This window comes from Leuciscus leuciscus, assembly GCF_965113295.1.
Source record: "Leuciscus leuciscus genome assembly, chromosome: 21".
Classification (NCBI taxonomy): Eukaryota; Metazoa; Chordata; class Actinopteri; order Cypriniformes; family Leuciscidae; genus Leuciscus; species Leuciscus leuciscus.
The window spans coordinates 11,813,988-11,827,689 of NC_138745.1; the positions used below are offsets into that span (position 1 = coordinate 11,813,988).

Genomic DNA, 13,702 nt, shown 5'->3' on the forward strand with positions numbered 1-13,702 from the left:
TAAATAAATAATGCCAGTTAGGTAATAAAACAAATTTAATACAAAATTGTACACAATTTTGCTTGCTTTAAGGACCTTTAGATATTTCACATTTGCATTTGATCATTCAGCAGACGCGTTTATCCAAAGCAGTCAAACCAACAGTAGGGCAACAATATGCAAATGCTGTGGCTAATCCCAATTTATTACGGAAAAAAAAATGTCGCAAAAAAAAATACTGATTAGGAAAATACATTTTTTATGTAAGTTTTATGCATTTATGTAAGGCCCTTTTTGAACCTGGACTAAATTTAAATCTTGTCTTTACAGAGAGCTGATTTGGCAGTTTCTGCCATTACTATAACACCAGAGCGAGAGAACGTTGTGGACTTCAGCAAACGCTACATGGATTACTCTGTAGGGATCCTACATCGCAAACCCGAGGAAAAGATCAACATTTTTTCCCTGTTTGCCCCTTTTGACTTGGCTGTGTGGGCCTGTATCGCAGCTGCCATTCCCGTGGTGGGCGTTTTGATCTTCCTGCTGACACGGATGCAGATGCTCCGCTCCCAGAATCCCCCAGGAGCCCATCACGCTTCGTCCATGTTTAACTCATTGCATAGTGCTATATGGATTGTCTATGGAGCCTTTGTACAACAAGGTACTTCAATGAATTCCTCTCCCACGTGTTGATTCAAAGGTTATCTTCAGAAACAACTTATCAAATCAGCTTTAGCTTCCAGGGGATCAGGTGATGATTTGACTCAGGGCTTAGAAAGATGAAAATAATAAAGCTGATATAAATCTAAGTGTCTAAGACATGGTAATGCAATCATTGTTTAGCAGCTTAAAATATTTAGTCTTTTCTTTCTAACTTGAATGTGGAAAAAATGAACATGCCCATTTGCTGTACATTTTGAAGATTCCTTTTTTTGGCATTTGTTTTATTGTTTAATTTAGAGAGTAAACAGAATGTGATACACTCTTTGATTACATAATTATGTTAAACTATTAGATGTTACCAAAAACATATTACTTTAGCTGAAGTACTGTATTTGTCAATACTGGGTGCATTTTGCACCACTGGTCAGCCTTTTACAATGAGTTCACCTCACCACCTCATATTGTACATGTGCTTGATTTTTAAACAAACCATTTTTATTTTTTTATTTTCCCACAAAATTCTCCATAAATTTTCAATTAAAACAATTGTTTTTCTGCAATTACCACTCTAGGAGTAGTAAAAGGACATTTTCCTTAAGGTGTGTCTTTAGCCCCATTGTACCCTATTGGTTTGGAACAACATGGGAGTGAGAAAAAGGGTGAACTTTTTTAAGTTTAGTTTTAAGCTAGTGTTAAGTTTTAAAAACGGTTGTAAATAGTGTTTATGGTGCATGTTACATTTTAATAGTTGAGATATACCTTTTTCATCAGAAATTCCTACCCTTGCGTATAGTTTAATTCCAATTTCAAAATCAGCATACATAGAGCATAACAAGAAGTGTTAAGTGCACCAAAACATTGTAAAGTTTCTTTGAATAAGGCATGGGATATGCTGGTTCTTATCCAAGAGACAAAATGGAATAAATGGTTACCTCAGCAACTAGCGTGCTAAACCCCCCGCTGCCTCTATTAATTCTTGGCGTAGCCTACTGCCTACCAACCCTTTTAAGCCTAACAGCTAGTTATTGAATCTGTGCTGTTTTTATATCATATTTTTGTAGCTTGCCACCATACGAAATGTACAGTAGATTGTACAAAACACAACAAATATTTTGCAGCAGTTTACACAGTCTTAAACATGAGGAATTAGCAGTAAGGTTAATAATGTGAAACTGTGTAGTGTGTCATAGATTATTCAAGTCCATGACACCATATGATAATCTTTTAATACCCTTTGTTAGACATCTGCTGCTATCTAATTGATGTGGTACGCCTCCATTGTACAGAATCAGGATTATGTAAAAAAAAAAAAAAAAATTATAAAAGGATTATAAGGGAAAAGTGATTTAAGAGAAAAAATGTTACAAAAGAAATGGATTAGGAAGTGTTTTACTTTTTTATTTTTTATTTATTTATTGCATTTCAGAATACATTTATACATCCTAAACACCAACATTCTTTTTTGTTTCGTTTGTCACAGGTGGAGATTCTGTGGTGGGGTCTGTGGCATTGAGGATAGTTATGGGCAGTTGGTGGTTGTTCACATTGATTGTGTGTTCGTCTTACACTGCTAACCTGGCTGCGTTCCTAACTGTGTCCCGCATGGACAACACTATAAGGTAAATTGCCATTACACAAATAGTTTACCACCCAATGCACCATATGCTACAGAGTTGATCAATGTCTATTAAGAGCTTTTCTGTCCTGTGTTTGTCCTCATAATTAGTGCATCCTTATGTTCAGGAAGATTCACACATAGTTTGGCCACATGGCTGGCAATACGGCTAACAAAGGCTATTTCAAGTATTTAAAAGTTTGCCACCAATGCGGACAATCACCAGATTACCGTATTTAATTTCTCAGACATTCCATGATCCGACAAATGCCGACTGAACAAAATTAAATGGTGACCAACGACAGCAGACTGACACACTGATCCAACAAAACCCAACGAAGTGTTTGTTGCCATTAGTCGGCATATGACAAAAAAAACAAAAAAACAAAAAAAAACATGTTGTTTATTTTATTTAGTACTTTAATAAGCTTTTTCAGATGTTCACATGTAGTCCACAAGACAAAATAATAGCTGGTGTCTCTCTCTCCATTCTCACGGCTCTCTGCCCCGCCCTGCTTCACACCATAATACATAATACACTCCCTGGCCAAAAATTCTAATATTTAATTGGACCCAATTTTGCTTTGATTAGAGCACACATTCGCCGTGGCATCGTTTTGATATGCTTGTGAAATGTCACAACGTTTATTTCCGTCCAGAGCTGCAATAATTCCTCGCCATTTTTTCCAGTTCATCTCAAAGATTATCAATGGGGTTAAGGTCTGGACTCGGTGGTGGCCAATCCATTTGTGAAAATTATGTCTCATGCTCTTCACAATTTGAGCCCGCTCATTCCTGGCATTGTTATCTTGGAATATGCATGCCCTGGCCATTAGGGAAGGAAAAATCCATTGTTGGAAAAATCTGGTCATTCAGTATGTTCAGGTAGTCAGCTGACCTAATTTTTGGGCACATAACGTCATTCTCCTCTCTTCTTACCCTGATGCACCCATCACTTTGGAACAGGGTAAATCTGGACTCATCAGACCACATGACCTTTTTTTAATTGCCCCAGAGTCCATTCTTTATGCTTCCTAGCAAATTGAAGCCTTTTTTTTTTTCTCGGATTAGCCTCGCTGATAAGTGGTATTCAAAAGTCTACACAGCTGTTTAGTCCCAATCCCTTGATTTCTCTTTGCATCGTGAGTGTGGAAATGCTCTTACTTGCGCTATTAAACATTGTCATGAGTTCTACTGTTGATATTTTACGATTTGATTTCACCAAATCGTTTTCACCCATCATTCAAGATTTTTTTTTTCCGACCACATTTCTTCTCTCCGTTTTAATAATGTGTTGGACAGTTCTTAACCCAATTTTAGCAGTTCTCCTACTGTTTTCTATGCTTAATGCAGGCCAATAATTTTAATCCAGGTGGTGATATATTATTATTTTATTTCTTTTTTTATAATATACAATGTATAATTGGTATAATATATTGTATTATGATAAAGTTAATCATCTCTGAGGGAAAAATAACTTAGTAGGTTGTGGCAAATATAATTTATACTTGCTTCTGTTATTTGGTAATGTGACTTGACTTGCTTAGCTGTGTGTGCACTGCGACTCAAATCTTGACTTGAGACTTGATGAAAGGGACTTGAAACTTAGCTACTTAACTACTTACTTGTACATGTTTGACTTGCTTCCACCTCTGCAACACAGAGATTAAAAAAAAATGTAAAAAAAAAATGTTGGAATCACTTTCAGACCTTTCAGACGAAGCAGAATCCACATGACTTTAAAGAACATAAGCATTTAAAGCAGCAGATATATAAACAATGCACATGTTTATAATAGTATATAATAGTTATCTTTATACTTATTATTCTTGGTGTAAATAGGCCTTTAGAGATTTAGAATTGTGTATTGTTGGTTGTTATATTTATTAATTCCATTCTAAAAGCCTAACCAGGGACAAGTACTGCAAAAAAGCTGTAATAGAAGCGTACAGTGTGTTCACAAGACAATGACAATGAGCATTTCACATGAACAAACTAAGTAGATTCTTACTAGAAATGTTAAAAGATATTTAAGAGTTTATAATTGAGTTGGTAGTTAATAATAATGATAATAATTATTATTATTTTTATTATTATTATTATTATTGACCTTTCTTGTTCAATGCCAGAATGAGTTTGCATTCTGCGTGCTCCCTTACCAGTGTTGTGCTAGTTTGCTTTCACATCTGTAAATGTTATCTAGCGCTCAGGTATGATGACAGGTATTTACCCAGCCTGTGTGCCTCTGATGTTTGATTGCATTTGATTATGCTGATGTTGAGCAAACTGTGTGTCGTCAGAGTGTGAACAGACCTCTGCTCTCAGACAAACACGCCTGCTTGTTCATTTTCACTAGTTATGTTGGAAGCCAAATGTGACATATGCATGTTACAAAAATTGGATTATCTGAGCTATAGTTCTTTACACAAATGTCTGCAATCAATTCAGTCATTATTATTATTATTATTAACATAAACCACTTAAAATCATTCAACACACATTTTATTTTTATAAGTACTATTAAATACATACCATAAATAATATCATTCTTAGGGTTGGGAAAAACAATGTGTTAATTTGTGCGATTATTACAAACTGTTTTTGTGTTAATAATGCATATATATATATATATATATATATATATATTTTTTTTTTTTTTTTAATGTATGCCCCACTTGTCCTTATTCTGCCTCACTATTCATATTACTTGAAGGGATCGTTCACCCAAAAATGTAAATTCCGTCATCTTACACGCAATGCTGAGCTGACTACTGTACAGAAATCACTTAGGACTATTTTGCCTTTTTTCAGTACCCCTTTATACTTACTTTTCTATAGTTACATAAACACATATTTTAGTTTTGATAAAGAGTGTTCTGCTTTCCATGTGGTTGAAGCATTTGTGTGTTGAGTGAGCAGACAGTGATCCAACACACGCACCTTTACAAACCTGCCGAGGTAGAGAGTGTATTGAGCTTTCTCTCTCACCTGTATCTTCTCTTTCAAATATCATTGGAAAGTCTGTGGATTTTTTTTATTTTTTTTATTTACTGAAATAAATTAATGAATGAATCAATTCATTTAAATTCAATGAACAAATTTAATTCAGTGAATCAAATGCAAGGAGAGAGCACTCAACACAATGTAATATACATGAGTAACCCCCGTAGCAGATCTATACAGGTGGAGCTGGGGAAGGTGGGGGGTTTCTGAAAGCACACTGCAGACTGCTAACAGCAAAACTACCGGTATTTGTTTTAATGTTGAGCCGCAGCTCATTGGCCGCTGATGCAGCAACAACCAATTGTGAGGAAATAATAGGAGGATGCAAGATGCAAGTAAAATTCAGTTTATTGTTGGTGGTCAGATGTAAAGACACAGGTCGGGGACAAACACTCAGGTGGCTGTTGAAGCAGGGACGAGATGGCGATCCGGTGGTGGTGCAGTGGTAAGCGTGCTCGAGTGAAACCCAGGAACCGTGGAACATCCAGACGACACGAGGAACTGACGAAATCCAGACGACACGAAGAACTGACGAAATCCAGACGAGGAACCTTGTAGAAGAGGCACGAGCACAGGACACACACCGGGAAACAACCACAACGATCTGACAACATGAGAGTGAAGTTACTGGGCATATAAAGGAACCTGGGATTGATGACAGCTGGTGACACTAATTAACACAACGAGTAACCACACCCACACAATTACACTCACGCAGACACATCAGTGAGAGACAGCCGATTCATGAACCGTGATAGTACCCCCCTCCCTAGGAACGCCTCCTGGCGTTCCCAGACAACCTTACCTGTCGATTGTAATCATCGATAAGGGAGTGATCCAGAATGTCTCTAGCAGGTACCCAACTTCTCTCCTCCGGACCGTAACCCTCCCAGTCCACCAAGTACTGAAATCCGCGTCGCCTCCGTCTCGAGTCCAGAATACGGTGTACCAAATACGTAGGTTCCCCGTCTACGAGTCGCGGCGGGGGGGGAACCGGGGCAGGCGGATTAAAGTGAGAATAAAACACGGGCTTGACTTTAGACACATGGAAGGCGGGGTGAATTCTCCTGTACGCAGGAGGGAGTTTGAGTCGGACTGTCACCGGACTAATAATCTTGGTGACAGGAAACGGGCCAATGAATTTGGGAGCTAACTTGTTAGACACGGAGCGGAGCGGAATATTCTTGGTAGAAAGCCACACTTTTTGACCCACGACGTAGACGGGAGGCTTTGACCGGTGGCGATCGGCCTTGGCCTTCATGCGCCCCCCCGCTTGGAGTAGAGTCTCACGGGCTCTAGTCCAAGTACGGCGGCACCTCTGGACGAATGCGTGAGCGGAGGGGACCGCGACCTCGGATTCCAGACTCGGAAAAATTGGTGGCTGGTAACCTAAACTACACTTAAATGGCGAAAGGCCCGTGGATGACACTGGTAATGAATTGTGGGCGTACTCCACCATAGAAAGCTGTTGGCTCCAGGACGACGGATTCTTGGCAACCAAACATCGCAACGTTCTCTCGAGGTCCTGGTTGGCTCGTTCAGACTGACCATTGCTCTGGGGATGATAGCCCGAGGACAGACTGACCGTGGCCCCCAGTAACTTACAAAATTCTCGCCAAAATTTGGATACGAATTGGGAACCTCTGTCAGAGACCACGTCCATCGGGAGGCCATGTAACCGAAAGACGTGATCTATGACTGTGACCGCTGTCTCCTTGGCTGAAGGTAATTTGGGCAAGGGGATGAAATGTGCCGCCTTCGAGAACCGGTCCACTACGGTTAAAACAACCGTCATGCCTTTGGAGGGCGGGAGGGCGGTGACAAAATCTAGAGCGATATGGGACCAGGGTCTCGAAGGGACAGGCAGCGGTCGAAGTAACCCGTCTGGGGGTTGGTTAGATGTCTTACCAGTGGCACAGACTGAGCAAGCCAAAACAAAATCGTGAATGTCGCGAGCCATTAATGGCCACCAGAATCGTTGCTTAACTAGAAAACTCGTGCGAGTCACTCCTGGATGACACGCCACGTTGGAGCAATGACCCCATCGAATAACGTCGGACCGTAACCCCTCCGGAACAAACAAACGACTCGGTGGGCAACCAGGCGGAGGCGTTACCCCTTCTAGGGCTGTCTTGACCCTCGATTCGACCTCCCATACCAGAGTGGAGATGACAACCTTCTCAGGTAAAATACACTCGGGAGTCACCGGGCGTTCGGATGGATCAAAAATACGAGATAAAGAGTCGGGTTTGATGTTCTTGGAACCCGGGCGGTACGAGAGAACAAAATCAAAACGTCCGAAAAAAAGAGCCCACCGAGCTTGCCTGGAGTTGAGTCTTTTAGCAGATCTGATGTATTCAAGATTCTTGTGATCGGTCCAAACGATAAAGGGTACCCCCGAACCCTCTAACCAATGACGCCACTCCTCCAACGCTAACTTGACTGCCAACAACTCTCTGTTACCAATGTCATAATTACGTTCGGCAGGCGATAGTCGATGAGAAAAAAAACGCGCAGGGATGCATCTTGTCGTCTGAGGAAGCGCGTTGTGAAAGCACTGCTCCTACTCCCACCTCTGACGCGTCGACCTCCACCACGAACTGACGTGTGGGATCAGGGGTGACAAGAATTGGAGCCGAAACGAAGCGACTCTTGAGGTTGGTGAACACTGCCTCGGCAGTGTTCGACCACCTGAACGTCGTTCGGGGGGAGGTCAAGGCAGTCAGAGGTGCGACTAGTTGGCTGAAATTGCGAATGAAACGCCGGTAAAAATTGGCGAACCCCAGAAACCGCTGTAGGGCCTTACGGGAATCTGGACTTGGCCAATCAACCACAGCCTTAACCTTGTCAGGATCCATGCGCACTCCCTCAGAAGAGATGATGTACCCTAGGAAGGGAACAGACTGTGCATGAAACGCGCATTTCTCCGCCTTGACAAAAAGCCCATTCTCTAACAGTCTCTGGAGCACTCGTCTGACGTGTTGAACGTGTTCCTGGAGAGACGAAGAAAAAATCAATATGTCATCCAGGTAAACATATATGAATTGATCTACCATGTCTCTCAACACGTCATTCACGAGTGCCTGGAAAACCGCTGGGCTGTTGGAAAGCCCGAAAGGCATAACCAAATATTCAAAGTGCCCCCTGGGGGTATTAAAAGCGGTTTTCCATTCATCCCCCTTCCTGATGCGAACCAAATGATATGCATTGCGTAAGTCCAGTTTCGTGAAAATGGATGCTCCCTGCAACCTCTCGAAAGCTGAAGACATCAACGGCAAAGGATAAGAATTCTTTACCGTGATGTTGTTCAGCTCTCGGTAATCAATGCAAGGTCGCAGAGAACCATCCTTCTTCCCAACGAAAAAGAACCCCGCCCCCGCAGGAGAAGAGGAAGGCTGGATGAATCCAGAGGCTAGAGAATCAGAAATATATTTCTCCATGGCCTCCCTCTCGGGAACAGAAAGAGAGTAAAGTTTGCCCTTAGGCGGAGATTTACCTGGCAGTAGATCTATCGCACAGTCATAGGAACGATGCGGAGGGAGAGAAGCAGCACGAGACTTACTGAACACTTCCTTCAGGTCGAGGTACTCCGCGGGCACGTTTGACAAATCCGCTGCCTCACCCTGAAACACAGAACCAGACACAGAGGGACAGGCAGACACTAAACAGGACTCATGACAGTGGTTACTCCATGTGGAAACAGTATTAGTGCACCAGTCGACACGGGGGTTGTGTCTTGAAAGCCACGGGTGTCCCAAAACCACTGGTGCAAGTGGTGAGTCCATGAGTAAAAATGAGATGAGTTCTGTGTGATTGCCAGAAGTGATGAGGGTGATGTTTTCAGTAGAATGCGTAATCCGGGGAAGTTCCTGTCCATTGAGTGCGTTGACGATAATCTGGTGCGGGAGGGGAGTGACGGGAATATGAAGTTTAAGTGCAAGTTTGGAGTCCATGAAATTACCCTCCGCTCCCGAATCCAGTAGTGCATTGGTGCAGTGCGTCGACGTTCGCCATCTCAGTCTTACCGGGAGGAGGGTCGATGATGGTGATGAGGTCTTTTCGGCGGAGATCCCACCCGATAGTAGCCTCATACTTACTACCGGGCTTGCTTCTTTTGCCGGGCAGGAGTGGATGAAATGGCCCGCCCGGCCACAGTATAGGCAGAGTCCTTGGGATCTCCGCCTTTCCCTCTCCTCCCGGGAAAGCCGAGCTCTCCCCACCTGCATGGGCTCGTGGTCGAATGCGGGGCTGACCGCGCTCACACCACCGGGCTGGTGGTCCCCCGTGTCGGGCTGTGGACGGCTGGGATGCGTCAATCTGGTCACACGATTCAGTCGAGCGTCCACTCTCAGAGCAAGATCCACCAGTCCGTTCAATGACTCAGGTAAGTCCAAAGTATATATCTCCTTTTGAACGCGGTCAGCCAGCCCATGCAGGAACATATCCCACTGCGCCTCCTCGTTCCAACGGCACTCTGCGGCCAGGGTGCGGAACTGAATGGTATAGTCCGCCACCGAGCCTTCCCCCTGTCGCAGTTCGGCGAGTAATCTGGCCGCCTCCTTACCCGCCACTGCACGATCGAACACTCTCCTCATCTCCTCGGAGAGTGCCTGGAACGAGGTGCAGCAGTTGTTTCCGTTCTCCCACACCGCCGTTCCCCAAAGCGCTGCTTTCCCTGACAGCAGGGTCAATACAAATGCCACCTTTGCATGTTCACTCTGGAAAGTGCGTGGCTGTAAGGCAAAATGCATGGAACATCTCGTGAGGAATGCTCTGCAATATTCAGGCTCACCGGAATACCCCTCAGGTGTAGGTAGGCGTGGCTCCAGTCCTTCCGCTGCTGCGGGCGCTGGTGGTGGGGGAACGGGCGGTGTGGGGGGCGCAGTGGGAATCCGTAGCTGTTGTACCTGTTGGGAGAGCTCGGACACCTGCTTCACGAGTGCTTGTACCGCACGACCTGTGCCCGAGACGTTCTCCTCTTGTTGGTCCATACGTGTGATGCAGTGAGCGATGAAATCGTTGAGTTGAGTTGTGCTTGCTGCGTCCATGATTGGTCAGATCGTTCTGTGAGGAAATAATAGGAGGATGCAAGATGCAAGTAAAACTCAGTTTATTGTTGGTGGTCAGATGTAAAGACACAGGTCGGGGACAAACACTCAGGTGGCTGTTGAAGCAGGGACGAGATGGCGATCCGGTGGTGGTGCAGTGGTAAGCGTGCTCGAGTGAAACCCAGGAACCGTGGAACATCCAGACGACACGAGGAACTGACGAAATCCAGACGACACGAAGAACTGACGAAATCCAGACGAGGAACCTTGTAGACGAGGCACGAGCACAGGACACACACCGGTAAACAACCACAACGATCTGACAACATGAGAGTGAAGTTACTGGGCATATAAAGGAACCTGGGATTGATGACAGCTGGTGACACTAATTAACACAACGAGTAACCACACCCACACAATTACACTCACGCAGACACATCAGTGAGAGACAGCCGATTCATGAACCGTGATACCAATCAGCTGTGCTATGTATATAATGACGTGATCGCTACATAAATGAGTTAAAGACCTATCAGCCTGCGCAATCTAGAGTTTCATGCCAGAAATATTATTTGTCCCGTTGTGTAACTATGATTGTATGGGGAATTTCCTCTGAGGAGGCAAAGGAGGTGGTGCATCCTCAAAAATATTGGATGAGTATGTAGATTTGAAAATCATGCTTTTCCCCATTATTATTGAATCATGGAAGCTACACCAGTTACTTTGCCAAGATATCTCTATTTATTATTTTTATATACATGTATCAGACATACGAGAGAAAAAGACATGGAAGAATAAGGCTACATGAGAGGTGGTCTTCATTCCAGATTTCTCTGTTCCCCATTTCTCTATTCCCTCACCCCATCATGCCACCTGCAATGGTTTCTTGGTGTTTCTATCCCTCACCCCCTCATGCCTCTATGTTTCTCTGGGGTGGTACAGTAAGGATTGAGCTTATATACACCACTGAGCGACTTTCAACTTCCTTGTAAGGTAGAAAAACATGTTGCTTATGTTTAAAGAGGAACGTATACCTCTTACTTACACATGGTACAATCTACTTTCCATATTAAGAAACTATCCCTAGGTGTATACATTCGTGGGATATTTGCATCAGTCAAAATATTCCTTTCCTTGTAAAGAATATGCCAACTGTGCACATTTGATATATCATCATCAGTGGAACATTACATTGCACACATACTTGTATGCAAAATATAGCTCATCCCATATCTCTCATCAGCACACATGTACAACATACTCTGACTTCACAAAATACATTATGAAATTATTATGAAAATTAATAAAGAAAAATAATAATAAAAAATAACATTAAACAGTATTTTTTTTGTCTTCAAGTAAATAACCCACAGTACAAAAATAATGCAAATATTATTAAACATGACATTAAAAAGTGCATTATTAATCTTATTAAAAAAAATGTTTAAGTGACTGTCCAATAGCGACATCAGTGGTTAAAGTTACAGAAGCATCTATCTCGCCACTCCTGAGCCCATTGAGTTTTAACAAACTTCATAAAGTGTGCCAAGGCTTTGATGGAGGTAATTGAAAATAAATGGAGACAAATCATTTGAGAGTAGACAATGCCTCCATTACATTATGATTAGCCATTCATGTGGGAAAAAAAGAAAGAAAGAAAAACCCTGTATTTTGTTTTTGTGTGCAGTCCACATCTGAAATTCGTTCTGAATGAATAAATAATGCTGTTAATGGGAAACCTGATACAAAAATAAAAATAAAACTTACCCAGTATACACAGAGTGGCTGTGCAGATGGATGTATCTCCAGGGTTACACTTTATTTCGATAGTCCACTTTAGACCTTCTACTGAATCTAAGTAATTTTGCTACTACGTCAACTAATTCTCATTAATTTGCTATGTAGAATGTCTGTCACCAAACAACAGCATCAAAATAAAGTTTTATCAGATATTAAACAGACAGTCTACTAATGCTCTAATGACTGGTAGTTGACATGTAGTTGCAAAGTTACTTAAAGTTAGTACAATGTCTTAAGTGGACTAATGAAATAAAGTGTCCCTTGCAGTGTAGACAACACAGCTTTTGAGCTTGCAGCTTTGAAAGTTGTATTATTTTAAAGTGTGAAACTCTTTTTGTGATAATATGTGGTGAAAAGAGTGTTCAACAGAAACTTTAACAAGCTATTTTATTCCAACTAGGGGTTTAGCACCACAGAACACTATACATTGCACCTTATAATGGTATAACATATAGCTTTACAGCCAAGCAAGCTGAGGCAATAAATAATAATATTAAAAAGCTCATTTCTGACACTGAATTGAACATACAGTTGTTGTATACCAGCTTTAAATGTTTTTTTTTTTTTCTGATATACTTACAGTAGACTGACAAGCAAACCGCCATTAAAGTGTGAAACATTTCCTTTCACTGGCTTATGTTTCATCTATGGACCTGACAGCTCCATTAGCAGAACAGATGGCCCAACATCTCACATTACTTACAGAGTTGTCTTTGGACTTTGAAGTTAGCTCTTGCCAAGTTAGGTCCCTGTCCTGTTGATGTATGAATCCTATGGCACCATTACCATGATAAATGAATAAATTCAAACTTGGAGAAATTAAACAGAGCAACTTTAGCTTGAGTCAGTAGAGCCAATGATATTGCTTTTTATTATGTTTTAAACTATTTATATAACAGTGGGCCATGAATTTTAAATCTGGGCTTCAGTGTGACACTTGCGTTTAGGATACACAGTTTCATAATTAATAGGACATCACATGTTACAGTGCCTAAGGTAACAATCAAATTAACAAAGACAAGTAAAGAACCAAAGATTGACATTTCAAAGACAAACTTAATCACAAAAGCCTCCAACAAAAGCATAAAATGATACTGATTGCATTAGTGTGCCTTGTTAAAACAGTAAGCCTATTTTAGGGATTGACATATAAGAAAACTTGCAGAAAAGTGTATAGCCTAGTGATCATTTTTAAATGTGAAAATGTGTTGTTGTTGTTTTTTCTGTTAAATTAATTAGCCAAAAACACGGTCATGCAGAACACTGCATAACTCAAGACACAGCACATACACATGGGGGGAAAAAAAGAAAGAATGAAAATACTTTGGTCAAATCCCAATTACTTTCTACTCTCTACTTTCTACTTTATGTTCTTCATAATGCTTGAAAAATAAAATATTGCTACAAAACTCCTCAGTATAAATGTTTCAAATTAAAATACAAAATACTGTTCAATGAAATGTCTTAATATCTTATTATCTTATTAAAATACACTAAACAAATGTAAAATTGGCCATGCAATGAAGTATCACTATTATAAGGCCTTGCTATTATAGCTATTTCACCTACTTCTTCCTTTTCCGTGCCTAGTAGG

General features: G+C 41.6%; 2 protein-coding genes across 5 annotated transcripts in view; one reads left to right on the plus strand and one right to left on the minus strand.

The window, feature by feature from the left end:
- Positions 1-13,702, plus strand: part of grid1b (glutamate receptor, ionotropic, delta 1b) — a 503,970-nt gene that overhangs the window by 439,838 nt on the left and 50,430 nt on the right. For all 4 annotated transcript variants that reach the window (XM_082151397.1, XM_082151399.1, XM_082151398.1 and 1 more), the window contains exons 11-12: positions 314-640; positions 2,123-2,261. In XM_082151397.1, the coding sequence (XP_082007523.1) occupies positions 314-640; positions 2,123-2,261 (466 nt within the window). The remainder of the gene's footprint in view (positions 1-313; positions 641-2,122; positions 2,262-13,702) is intronic.
- ccser2b (coiled-coil serine-rich protein 2b) overlaps positions 1-13,702 on the minus strand; it is a 435,236-nt gene that overhangs the window by 156,781 nt on the left and 264,753 nt on the right. The gene's annotated exons all lie outside the window — the stretch shown is intronic.